This window comes from Pleurodeles waltl, chromosome 3_1, assembly GCF_031143425.1.
Source record: "Pleurodeles waltl isolate 20211129_DDA chromosome 3_1, aPleWal1.hap1.20221129, whole genome shotgun sequence".
NCBI classification, from domain to species: Eukaryota; Metazoa; Chordata; class Amphibia; order Caudata; family Salamandridae; genus Pleurodeles; species Pleurodeles waltl.
In genome coordinates this window covers 156,385,551-156,399,348 of record NC_090440.1, presented here as the reverse complement: position 1 = coordinate 156,399,348, position 13,798 = coordinate 156,385,551, and the positions used below count along the sequence as shown (strand labels likewise).

General features: G+C 43.8%; 1 protein-coding gene across 2 annotated transcripts in view; it reads right to left on the bottom strand.

The window, feature by feature from the left end:
- Positions 1-13,798, bottom strand: part of SCAPER (S-phase cyclin A associated protein in the ER) — a 2,262,878-nt gene that overhangs the window by 1,526,207 nt on the left and 722,873 nt on the right. For both annotated transcript variants that reach the window (XM_069222023.1, XM_069222024.1), the window contains exon 12: positions 11,090-11,260. In XM_069222023.1, the coding sequence (XP_069078124.1) occupies positions 11,090-11,260 (171 nt within the window). The remainder of the gene's footprint in view (positions 1-11,089; positions 11,261-13,798) is intronic.

Below are 13,798 nucleotides of genomic sequence, written 5' to 3'. Positions count from 1 at the left end.
TCTACGTTATTGTGAAACAGTTAATTCTCAGATCCAGCAGCAACCCCGCTGCCATGCTAACACCACTATAAACAAAACAAGTGTTCATCTGGATTATTTTAATATATATTATGCGTCGGAAAAATTGTATTGAGAGCACTCATTAAATGCAACATAGGGAAGTACCTCGTCCAATATTTATTTTAATAAATGTTATGATTTATTGTTGAGAAGTGTAATCCCTAACTAAACAGGGTACATAAATATTCCACCACTGTTGTGTATTTATGTACCTTGTTTCCTTGGGGAATACACTTATCTACAATAAATTTTAAAAATAAATACTGGACGAGGTGCTTCCTTATATTGCTTTTACTAAGTGCTCTGAATACAACTTTTGTGATTTCTAATTGTATATATTAAAAAAACAAAAAAAACAGGTGAACCCTTGTGTTTTGTTTTTGCTGATTGCCTAGGTTCCTACTGGTCTGAGGATTGCGCTTGTTCTATGTACGTATGCTTTCACCACTGGCACAAATATTCTTAAATACAAACTTGGTAAATTTGCCAGATAGGGTTATTGCCATTCAATCAAGTGGGTTTCCATGCAGGGCTGTCCATAGTGCACAGTTTTACTGTGACAGCCATCATGGCAAGATGGAGCCTTGCATGTTGGTCTTACCATTGTATTTACAATTTGCTGACCATAAATGGTCATTGACATTGTCAATGGGATTAATTTATGGCACAAGCTGAGTCCAGGGACGCACCAAGTTAACACATTGAAATAGTAAGTGAGATTTATAATAATACGGGGACAGACTAGGAACACAGTGATTAGATATGACGTACAGGATGAAGTGCAGCAAGAGCATAAGACGACAATTTCTGATCTGAATAATGATATTTGAAAACCCGACTGACTGCTTGCTTTAACTTCTTCTCAGTCCCTCAGTCCGACATTCAGCCTAAAGTCTTTGAGGGCCAGAGACCATGTACAGAATAAATCCCTTGATAGTGCGCTCATTAGACTGCATTTGACACTTTAACCCCTTCTGTGCCTTGGACGAGATGATCTCGTCCAAGGCTACAGTTCCCCTGTGCCTTGGACGAGATCATCTCGTCCTAGGCACAGGGGAACTTGGGGGCGCGCTAGCGCGCCCCCCGTGCACCCCCCTCCCCCCCCAAGTCGGGGATGGAAGGGGAAGACCTTCCCCTTACACCCCCGACCCCCCCCCCCCACACCCCCCTGTGATGTCAGCGCGCGCACGCGCGCTGATGTGTCACAGGGGCCTCCCTAGTCGCGCTGGAAGCAGAGCAAAAGCATTTCTTTTTCAATCACTGGGAGGCCCGGAGGGGCTTCAAAGGGAAGGAAAAGTATTTCCTTCCCTTTGAAGTCCCTCCGAGGGTTTCAAAAGCCGGATTGCTTGCAATCCGGCTTTTGAAACCCCACTAGACACCAGGGATTTTTTTTTTTTTTTATTGAAAGTGACAAAAGGGAGCGACCCCTTGGGCAAGGGTCGCTCCCAGGGGGGGCATTTTCTTGAGAAGGCCTTTTCTGCCCCAGGGGGGGCAGAAACCTCTAGGCACCAGGGACCATTTTTTTTTTTTATTTTTTGTTTGTTTCATTTTTTTTTTTTTTTGGTGGGGAGCGACCCCTTAGGGGGAAAATTATATTTTGGCCATTTCTGCCCCCCTTGGGGGCAGATTGGCCTATTTTGATGAGGCCAATCTGCCCCCAAGGGGGGTAGAAACCACTAGACACCAGGGATTTTTATTTTTTTTATTGTTATTGACAAAAGGGAGCGACCCCTTGGGCAAGGGTCGCTCCCAGGGGGGGCATATTTTCGGGAAGGCCTTTTCTGCCCCCCCGGGGGCAGATCGGCCTACTATTAGGCCGATCTGCCCCCAGGGGGGGCAGAATCCTCTAGGCACCTTTTTTTTTGTTTTTTGTTTTATATTTTTTTTTTTTTGGTGGGGAGCGACCCCTTAGGCAAGGGTCGCTCCCCTTGGGGGAAAATTATATTTTGGCCATTTCTGCCCCCCTTGGGGGCAGATTGGCCTATTTTGATGAGGCCAATCTGCCCCCAAGGGGGGTAGAAACCACTAGACACCAGGGAGTTTTTTCTTTGCGTGAATTTCACGCAAAGGGAGCGACCCCTTAGGCAAGGGTCGCTCCCTGGGGGGGGGAGGGCAATTTATTTTAGGCCATTTCTGCCCCCTCTGGGGGCAGATCGGCCTATTATTAGGCCGATCTGGCCCCAGGGGGGGAAGAAACCTCTAGGCGCCAGGGCAATTTTTTGTTTTGTGTTTTTTTTTTTTGTTGTTTCTTTTTTTAGAGATGGGGAGCGACCCATCAGGCAAGGGTCGCTCCCCTGGGGGGCAAATTGTATTTAGACCATTTCTGCCCCCCTGGGGGCAGATTGGCCAATTTTAGGTCAATCTGCCCCCAAGGGGGCAGAAACCACTAGGCACCGGGGATTTGTTTTTTGGCGCCAATGTCACGCAGGGGGAGCGACCCCGTAGGCAAGGGTCGCTCCCGGGGGGGGGGGGGGGGGGGGGGGTGGAGGTTGGGGGGAGAGAAATTTATTTTAGGCCATTTCTGCCCCCACTGGGGCCGGCTGAGCTACAGGCCAAACACCACAGGTAGGCACCTTGCAAAAAACACCTCTGTTTTCGGTGAAAAAATATGTTGTGTCCACGTTGTGTTTTGGGCCATTTCCTTTTGTGGGCGCTAGGCCTACCCACAGAAGTGAGGTACCATTTTTATCGAGAGACTTAGGGGAACGCTGGGTGGAAGGAAATTTGTGGCTCCTCTCAGATTCCACAACTTTCTGTCACCGAAATGAGAGGAAAAAGTGTTTTTTGGGCCAAATTTTGATGTTTGCAAAGGATTCTGGGTAACATAACCTGGTCAGAGCCCCGCAAGTCACCCCATCTTGGATTCCCCTGGGTTTCTAGTTTTCAAAAATGCACTGGTTTGCTAAGTTTCCTCAGGTGTCGGCTGAGCTACAGGCCAAAATCCACAGGTAGGTACTGCTTTTTATAAAAAAATGTGATGTGTCCACGTTGTGTTTTGGGCCCTTTCCTTTCGTGGGCGCTAGTCCTACCCACACAAGTGAGGTATCATTTTTATCGGGAGACTTGGGGGAACGCTGGGTAGAAGAAAATTTGTGGCTCCTCTCAGATTCCAGAACTTTCTGCCACAGAAATGTGAGTAACATGTGTATTTTTAGCCAAATTTTGAGGTTTGCAAAGGATTCTGGGTAACAGAACCTGGTCCGAGCCCCGCAAGTCACCCCTCCTTGGATTCCCCTACGTCTCTAGTTTTCAGAAATGCACAGGTTTGGTAGGTTTCCCTAGGTGCCGGCTGAGCTAGAGGCCAAAATCTACAGGTAGGCACTTCGCAAAAAACACCTCTGTTTTTTTCTAAAATTTAGGATGTGTCCACGTTGCGCTTTGGGGTGTTTCCTGTCGCCGGCGCTAGGCCTACCCACGCAAGTGAGGTATCATTCTTATCGGGAGACTTGGGGGAACGCTGGGTGGAAGGAAATTTGTAGCTCCTCTCAGATTCCAGAACTTTCTGCCACAGAAATGTGAGGGACATGTGTTTTTTTAGCTAAATTTTGAGGTTTGCAAAGGATTCTGGGTAACAGAACCTGGTCAGAGCCCCGCAAGTCACCCCTCCTTGGATTCCCCTAGGTCTCTAGTTTTCAGAAATGCACAGGTTTGGTAGTTTTCCCTAGGTGCCGGCTGAGCTACAGGCCAAAATCTACAGGTAGGCACTTCGCAAAAAACACCTCTGTTTTTTTCCAAAATTTAGGATGTGTCCACGTTGCGCTTTGGGGTGTTTCCTGTCGCCGGCGCTAGGCCTACCCACGCAAGTGAGGTATCATTTTTATCGGGAGACTTGGGGGAACGCTGGGTGGAAGGAAATTTGTAGCTCCTCTCAGATTCCAGAACTTTCTGCGCAGAAATGTGAGGGACATGTGTTTTTTTAGCCAAATTTTGAGGTTTGCAAAGGATTCTGGGTAACAGAACCTGGTCCGAGCCCCGCAAGTCACCCCTCCGTGGATTCCCCTAGGTCTCTAGTTTTCAGAAATGCACAGGTTTGGTAGGTTTCCCTAGGTGCCGGCTGAGCTAGAGGCCAAAATCTACAGGTAGGCACTTCGCAAAAAACACCTCTGTTTTTTTCCAAAATTTAGGATGTGTCCACGTTGCGCTTTGGGGTGTTTCCTGTCGCCGGCGCTAGGCCTACCCACGCAAGTGAGGTATAATTTTTATCGGGAGACTTGGGGGAACGCTGGGTGGAAGGAAATTTGTAGCTCCTCTCAGATTCCAGAACTTTCTGCCACAGAAATGTGAGGGACATGTGTTTTTTTAGCCAAATTTTGAGGTTTGCAAAGGATTCTGGGTAACAGAACCTGGTCCGAGCCCCGCAAGTCACCCCTCCTTGGATTCCCCTAGGTCTCTAGTTTTCAGAAATGCACAGGTTTGGTAGGTTTCCCTAGGTGCCGGCTGAGCTAGAGGCCAAAATCTACAGGTAGGCACTTCGCAAAAAACACCTCTGTTTTTTTCCAAAATTTAGGATGTGTCCACGTTGCGCTTTGGGGTGTTTCCTGTCGCCGGCGCTAGGCCTACCCACGCAAGTGAGGTATCATTTTTATCGGGAGACTTGGGGGAACGCTGGGTGGAAGGAAATTTGTAGCTCCTCTCAGATTCCAAAACTTTCTGCCACAGAAATGTGAGAGACATGTGTTTTTTTAGCCAAATTTTGAGGTTTGCAAAGGATTCTGGGTAACAGAACCTGGTCCGAGCCCCGCAAGTCACCTCTCCTTGGATTCCCCTAGGTCTCTAGTTTTCAGAAATGCACAGGTTTGGTAGGTTTCCCTAGGTGCCGGCTGAGCTAGAGGCCAAAATCTACAGGTAGGCACTTCGCAAAAAACACCTCTGTTTTCTCCCAAAATTTTGGATGTGTCCACGTTGCGCTTTGGGGCGTTTCCTGTCGCGGGCGCTAGGCCTACCCACGCAAGTGAGGTATCATTTTTATCGGGAGACTTGGGGGAACATAGATTAGCAAAACAAGTGCTATTGCCCCTTGTCTTTCTCTACATTTTTTCCTTCCAAATATAGGAGAGTGTGTAAAAAAGACATCTATTTGAGAAATTCCCTATAATTCACATGCTTGTATGGTCACCCCGGAATTCAGAGATGTGCAAATAACCACTGCTCCTCAGCACCTTATCTTGTGCCCTTTTTGGAAATGCAAAGGTTTTCTTGATAGCAATTTTTTACTCTTTATATTTCAGCAAATGAATTGCTGTATACCCGGTATAGAATGAAAACGCACTGCAGGGTGCAGCTCATTTATTGGCTCTGGGTTCCTCGGGTTCTTGATGAACCTACAAGCCCATATATCCCCGCAACCAGAGGAGTCCAGCAGACGTAACGGTATATTGCTTTCCATAATCTGACATTGCAGGGAAAAGTTACAGAGTAAAACGTAGAGAAAAATTGATGTTTTTTTCACCTCAATTTCAATATTTTTCTTTTTCAGCTGTTATTTTCTGTAGGAAACCCTTGTAGGATCTACACAAATGACCCCTTGCTGAATTCAGAATGTTGTCTACTTTTCAGAAATGGTTAGGTTTCTGGGATCCAGCATTGGTTTCATGCCCATTCCTGTCACTGACTGGAAGGAGGCTGAAAGCACAAAAAATTGCAAAAATGGGGTATGCCCCAGTAAAATGCCAAAATTGTGTTGAAAAATTGGGTTTTCTGATTCAAGTCTGCCTGTTCCTGAAAGCTAGGAAGCTGCTGAGTTTAGCACTACAAACCCTTTGTTGATGCCATTTTCAGGGGGAAATCCACAAGCCTTCTTCTGCAGCCACTTTTTCCATTTTTTTTTAAAAAACGAATTTTTCACTGTATTTTGGCCAATTTCTTGGCCTCCTTCAAGGGAACCCACAAAGTCTGGGTACCTCTAGAATCCCTAGGATGTTGGAAAAAAAGGACGCAAATTTGGCTTGGTTAGCTTATGTGGACAAAAAGTTATGAGGGCCTAAGCGCGAACTGCCCCAAATAGGCAAAAAAAGGCCTGGCACAGGAGGGGGAAAAGGCCTGGCAGCGAAGGGGTTAAATTGAAATAGCAATGCAACACTGATTCTAAGCTACTCTAAAACTCATATGTAGCTTGATGAGGAAGACAAACAGTAACAAGCACTGGCAAAGCCAAAAGGTACAAAGGGTCAGACCCTAATAGGTTGCTGCTCTGGCTATTTTTTTTTTTTTCTTCTGTTTTATTGTAACAAAAAGATAAACAAAGGAAAAAAGCCACAAAAACTTTTAAATAAAAAAAAACATTCACCAATGCAGCAGTTTTACTAGTAATATTTTATAAACAAGACTTTCAGTTGCGCCATGCATTTTTATTACTTTTCAAGGAGACCTCAATAAATCACTGCTGAACCAAGCACTCCATGTTATAAATGTCACTTAAACATTTTATAAAAAACTTTAAAAGGAAAGTAGGCAGAATATTTATCTGGTATGTATGGCTACTATTAAAAATGACTAAAATTAAAATGTATACTTCGGAACAGCGGTGGAAATGAAAAGAAAGGAACTAGTTTGAAGCAGCTGTGAGCAATAAGCATAGGATTTGTGCACAGACCGACTGGCTTTGCCAAAACTTGTTTCTAGTATTGTAGACGTTCTATCGTTCACATTTGCGCCGCAATTTTACAAGTGACCACTAAGTGGCACTAAAAGGAAGCACACTGATGCTGTTTAAATGTGGCTCTGTTTGCAATGCTGCATTTGGAACACCAACCTTGACAATCTACTAATAGCACAACTAAAAAGCTCCAGTGTGCTAGTAAAAACAGCTGGAGTGGTATGTAGTCAAGCTGTAAAATGCCTTCTAACATGACGCCAACAACTGACAGGACATACGCTGTCGCCTCCTCTAAAACAATCTTAACACCCTGCCCCCCTTCCATCCTCAGCCTATCTGTGCCACCACACCGCATATAAAGGGATCTGATATAGACAGAACAGGTCAGGAATTAACACGTGCCACTGCAACACGCTCTTTCACTCTAACCCAGGGCCCTGATTGCTCTATATCAATAACTAAAATAAATAAAACTGCCTAAACAATAATTATTCCCATTTGGTTAATCCCCACATTGTACTGGCATCGCTTTAAAGTCTACCAATGGAAATGGGTGGGAGACAAAGGCACAAGGAAACTACCCCAAGAGGCCTGAAGTGTTCCTGCTGCATACTGTTAAGTTAACACCTCCTCTGCCTATTAACTCCTCCAGCTGTCAAGCTTGCTATAAGAATAATCTGACTGGAAGAGGCAGGAGGATTGATGGATCACGGTCTAGTATTCATACTTGGAACACCTGTTCAAAAGAAACCAAAGGCAACACACGTGGTGTCCAAAGATACAAACTTGTGCCTAACCATCTCCTCTCTCCTGAGGGATTCTTAAATGGCCAGCCAGCACATTACAGAAACCCTTCTCTCAGAAAGAGTAAGGGATATTTTAGAAACACAGTAATCACATACATGGCAAACTAAAGCATCCTGCTATACTCCAATTGCGTATCTCCTGTATACACACAAAGAAAACAGAGGGTTGCTAATAGACCTTCAAATGGCTTATCCTTTACTACAGCATAAAGCACCATTTCCTACGACTGGATCTACTATTGGCATTCAACTTCATCATCATAATATACTTTAGCTGCTTAAATATGAACCATACAATTGAACAAAGAAAACCACTGACCATGAAAGTTCAGTGCTTTCTCTTATCTTCTGAACGCTCCATTATTTCCTAACTCCTCGGCTACTTGCGGGGTGCATTACAAAAAATAGCCAATCTACTATGCACAATTTGTTATGACAGTAACAACAATTTCTTCGAAGTGTAGCCATGTTACATTTCACGTGAACTTTTCTAGAGAAAGAAATTGGTGGTGAGCTTATTCAACGAAGAGATGGGTCTGGGCACAGTGTAGCCAAATCCGTGAGAAAACATCTTCGAATCGAAGGCGCCAAGAGTGGGAACTATTTGAATAAGAGAAAGAACAACCAGCAGCATCAAAATATCCAGTGGTATTTATATTCCAAAGGGTCCCCCATCCACTGGTCGGGTGTAGAAAAAAATACGAGGATTTGTGGCTTTCATTAGTAACTGGTATAGCAAAAAAGACACATAAAACTAAGGCACTTAGGTCTATGGCGGAATTTCTAAAAGGTACCTCCTTTAATTTCCTACTTCCATTCCTTTCATGCTTTTTTTTTTTTTTAGGTCTCACCCACCAGACAGCTTTTGTGAAAAACCTCTTGTGGACATACCAAAAACCTAGAGTGGGCTTCCAGGCCACTCATTACTGACAACTGGTTGGCTGTATTGTCACTCTTGTTTGCTCTCTTCTTTGAAAGCTCACCATCCTCTTCTTCTATTTGCCCTCCACTGGAACACAACACCTTTACCAGGTTTTTTCTGTTTTAGTATTCCACTGTTCACATTCATTGAACTTTTTTCCCCTCATGTGCAGCTTCACCTATCCAAGACCACCCATGCACCCATAGTGTAGCTCCCCACCCCTTCAAGTTTATCTGTAAAAGCACAAGAAGTGTATTTTTACCAGGGTATGACTAAAACAGGTTTTAAGGTTTGGTTTCAACTCCTGCATTTCACGTATTGCTAGAAACTTTGAACAGAAATGGATGCTTTTGGACGGTAGCGGGCTCTGCACTGCCCTTCTGTTGTGCACCAGAAGAACTGAGTATCATCAGTCCTTTAGGGGTTGTTAAGAACATGGCTATTCCCTGAGCTGTAACGTCGGACTCTCTTTGACCTCCTTGATAATCAGATAGTACCAAAAGTCCACCTCTTGCACATTACTGCTCCTCAATATCTATTGCATATGACGTAAGAACAATAGTAACATGACAACAGTCAGATATATTTTCACATTTCTAGACAATCGATCTCTGCTGCCTCTGGCAGTAAAAGAATATCTGCAGTGCATGTTGTCGTCTAGAAACAAACCAAGATTATACAGACCACACCAAATTTTGCTTTCCTTAACATCAACTAAGAACAACCAATGAGTTAAATGCAGCCCTTTAGCCAAGGTGTCCTGGAGAACCAAACAGCACTGAGGAGTACTAAACTGAACAGAGCTGGAACAATCTCTGGTAAATATCTAGATAAGATGACAGAAGAGGTGTTTTTAAGAGATGCTACCCCTTAAGTACTCTTTGTCTTCATCTTGTAAATCTAAAGTATATAACTATACTGACTATATGAGATACAAGGAAAACCACCAGTAGGCGAAGAATCTGGGGGTTCATCAAGCTATCTATCCTGTCAAATAGGCCTGACATAAAGGATATCATTGTCTAATTGGCTGGTTTATAATTTTCCTCCCAAATTCTCCTGGAGATGGTGCTTATATACTCACTCAGTACATTATGGGGCTCAAAGAAGCACATTTTTAAAGGATGCTTTTCCCTGTTAGTGCTAATCTTTCAGACATGTTTCTGTTTGAAAAATAATTTACCACATAATTTATACAAGTAAAATCCCATCTTATGACAGTATGCTGAGTGCCCAATGCAGAAGGCCCATCTGATAAATCTAGACAGGATGGTAGTAATGACTGTAATATTAGTGAAGCTGCTTAATTCACACCAGGGATGGAGGAGCCTCCCTTGATAAGTGAGAACCAACTACCCACTTTCTCAGAGAACTACAGCATCTGCCTACTGTTAAATAAATAGGCTCGTGTTACAGCCACATCTTTTTTTTTACTTCTTAGTACTTCATTTATTTTACGTTTCCACGTAGACTCAGTGTTCTTGTATCTTATTATTAGTAACATTATAGCTATTACTCGTATTATTAGTATTATTATTACTATTATTGTTATAGCCATATAGCATTATTATCAATTATGATGATAATAACAACAACAACAACAACAACATGCATCTGCCCAGAGTGCCCTGCAATTCACAGTGCTGAGCATTTGGTACAGGTTTTAATCTCTCTCTGGGTGTCTGCTCCTCTTTCTGGAGTATGGGAAAATCCAACTAGAACTCCTTGTTTCACACCCTTACACTGTCCTGCGGTACGCTGTGCAGCTGATTCTTTCATAACATTTTCTTTCGGATTTTGCTAGTTCACGTTTTCATATTATTATATGTACTCTCAGTCACTTGGATATCAAATGTCTTCCCTATGGGAATCTCTTCTCAGATGCCACCCTTGTTTTAGATAGCTTGACCACATTATATTTGCCTTCAGCTAAAATCAACAACAATAATGGCATATCACATTAGTTCTACTATTTTAGTACTTTTCAAGAATATTGGACTTTGAATTGCCAAGCAAAGAGCAGTCATCCCACAGTGTGAGGCAGATGGGATCTGCCCACCACCAAAGGACAGCACATGCCTGAGCTGGGCACACTCGATGCACAGCTAGGGTCTTATTACTTGAATGTCGGGATATTACTCTAATGGAGGAAAGCAGTAACCAAAGATCATATCTATTGGTGGGAGGTTAAGGATACCAAACACTCCTGCAATTTTTTTAGTGAGTCGACAAACTACAACAAACACTGTCTAAAGGACAGTATTAACTTGCACAATCTTCTATTTTGTTACAACTGTAAACCGGGAAATAGAAACAGTCAACGAAAAATAAAATTACATATGGTAAAAGTGAAACAGGCTACTGGCAGACCTCGACATAACATTTAAATAAACAACTTAAAAACTTTAAAAAAGGCACAATAGTTGACAACAGGCTGTTTAAAATGATTCCAAAAAACTTTGCCCACAAGTTGGCGCTCTTAGAAAATATGCCATGAGAGGGACCCAATTACACCAGACGCTGCTTTAAACGGAAATATACAAGTGCAGGTATCCCTCTTTACAGGACCTGTTTTCTCCTGAGAAGTGTCGCACTCTTCATTCAAATGAAAGGAGTGCAGCTACGCAGTACCAGGTAGTGCCTGCCCATTTAAAGCGCAGCCCGTAGACAAGTGGTGTGACGTCTTCCCTTGCAGTAGTTACTTACAGAAAAGTCCATCTCGTTGTCGGTTTCAATGTTAATGTCGTTGTTTTCTTCGGCCTCGATTTCTCGCGTTAGCTGCTCCTCCTCTGCGATGGCGCTGGCGATTGCTTCTTCATTGGCCTTCTCCAGGCGATCCGCCAGCTCTTCTTTCTTAGCGAGAACTTCGGCCATGGACTGGGCAGGGGCAAAAGATGTTGGTACAGAGAGGTAAGGCGGAGTGAAAAATCACATCTAGTAATTAATTACAAAAATACAGCCATGCACGATAAGAAAGCGTTTCACCATACAAAAAGTCAGAACAATGATTCGGGGTTAATGGAAACCTGAGACACATTCATTTGTTTTAGAATATCAAAGTATTTGCATTACACTATATATGTGAACACGTCACGGCATTTAATGACACGCGTTAGTTTTAATCTAGCTCATTAAAAAGGCAGTTTCCAACTGTCATTCATACCAGCTAGGGACGTGAGAGAATAATGAATACATGTGTACGAGAGAAGGGTTTTGAAAGGTTAACGTTTAATATTGATACAAAGTTTAACAGTGCCCTCCAACATACAGGTATTATTCGCGAGGCCACGATAGGGCGAAGAAGGTTATTCGGTGGTGCATATCGACTGAAAGAGGGCTTCCCAGACAGGTATCAGAATCTTGAAATAATGAGGGCTTCCTTTAAGGCAGGATCATCTAATTTGGGCGCAGGAGGGCCTAAATTACGCCAGATTTTGAAGATTAACACAGACAACGTAAATCATTTACATGTGGACCAACTGTGTGGCCATGCATTTTATATGGATATCTTGAAACTATGGCATGGATCTGGACCTACTATAGCCACCCCCGCTTTACGGCCCGAATTAAAATGCCAAAAGCGCTCTTGCAGAGGGGCAGCTTTGGGGACACTCGTTATCTAAAACTTAGTCGACAGAGCAATGTCTAAACTTGAGACGTCCACCTCGCCGTTTCTGTTTGTGGTGAGAGTGGCCTTATGTCAATGTAGTGCACCTCCCACAAAAGCACAGTAGCTGACAATAGCACTTTTACTTCTCCAAAGTCTGGTCTGCATTCAGGTGGATAGAATAGGCATCTATCCAATAGGCGGATAAGCTAGGAGAGTATGCTTTTTGTGAACATTAAATTTAGGCTTAAAGGAGTGTCCCAGATACTACAGTAGCCATTGTTTGCACACCGAGTATCGACTAGCTCTACGCATAGGGAAAGGGTCCAAATAAAGTGAATGTGCAGTCAGAATGTCTCTGATGAAGGGGGCCTTTATTTTTGTCCCGGTCGGCCAGAAACAGCTCTCTTGCTCCATATCAGTATATCTCCTAAGCATCCTGAGATTTCAACTTCAGTGGGGTGTCATTCATACCCTTTCGTGAGTCAGAGGCAGATCTAGGTGTCATCAGCATACATTTGGAATTTGAGCTTGTTTTGAGTTATTAGATAAGTAACTAGTTTAGCCATTACGAGAAGTAAACAGAAAAAAGCAGAAAAGATAGTGCTGCATCCTGAAGGACTCTATAAAAGGAGACTGTTTCACAAAAAAGAATTTTCAGGTAAACTTTTTGAAGGCGTTCTACCAGGAAAAAATGTACCTCTGATACACCGTCTCCACGAGCTGATCTACAGTACCTATACAGAGCCTGCTCAAGTTTCCTTAACGCCTCCCCAGAGTTGGCCAAGAGCAACGACAAGACAGTGGAGAGTAACCTGTACCTCCCAGTGCATCAGATACCTGGCTCAAGCACTACACAGCCAGACCTGCTCAGGACTGAACCACTGTGGTAAACCATGCATTGCTCTGGCCGCTGTCCCCATCAACAGCTGTGATTGGTAAGCAGACACCCAAGGCATCCTCAAATGCACCTACTACCCCCACCAGGGTGCTCTGAAATCTGCTCAGCCAGACCAGGCAACTACACTCCCCTCCAGACCACAAAGTTCTGCATTTCCACCCTAACTTCCGAGGGATTTACAGGGGTTGGAATCACCCAATACAGGGAACACTTTTAGGTATCAACTGTGAAGGGGTCATTTTAGATCATTTCCTGGGCTAATGCAGGAGCTCCCAACATGTTCTGCTGTGCGGCACCGTGCCATGTCTTTATTTTATTGTAAGTAATTCTAGAACCGTGACCTGGTCTCAAAGAGCAGCAAAGTACTTCAGATAGCATTGGGTTGTGCATGGTAGGTTGCTGGATATATGTGGGGCAATGTACACAGGGGGTAAAGAGTGGATGGCAGTCTCTAGTGTGAGGAAGGGAAAAGGAAAGAGGGGATTGGTCTAGGGTGGCAGAAATATTTTAAGTAGTCCTTTAATTTTTTCCAGAAGCATTGGAGGGATGGGGCAAGTTGAAGGTACAGGAGCGAACGGTCCGTAGTCTTGTGACATCATTTGAGTGCAAATTTGTGTCTGTGAGAATTCTATTTGTTATTTGAATGACTGTAGATCAAGCAGGATGATCTGAAAGGGTGAGATGTGTGCTGGCATCCCAGCCAGTCGGAGCATCCTGCTTGATCAATCTAGTCATATGTGATACAAAAGGTTGTAGAGTACATCAGGGTTTTTGGTTGTGCAAGTGTTAAGTTGAGGAGACCTTCGACCATTGCCCTCATCAATGGTAGGATCTGGATCAGATGCTGGATAGAGAGAGAGGAAAGAATGAGCTGAAATCAGGCTCCCTGAGCTCTTCAATTCATGGG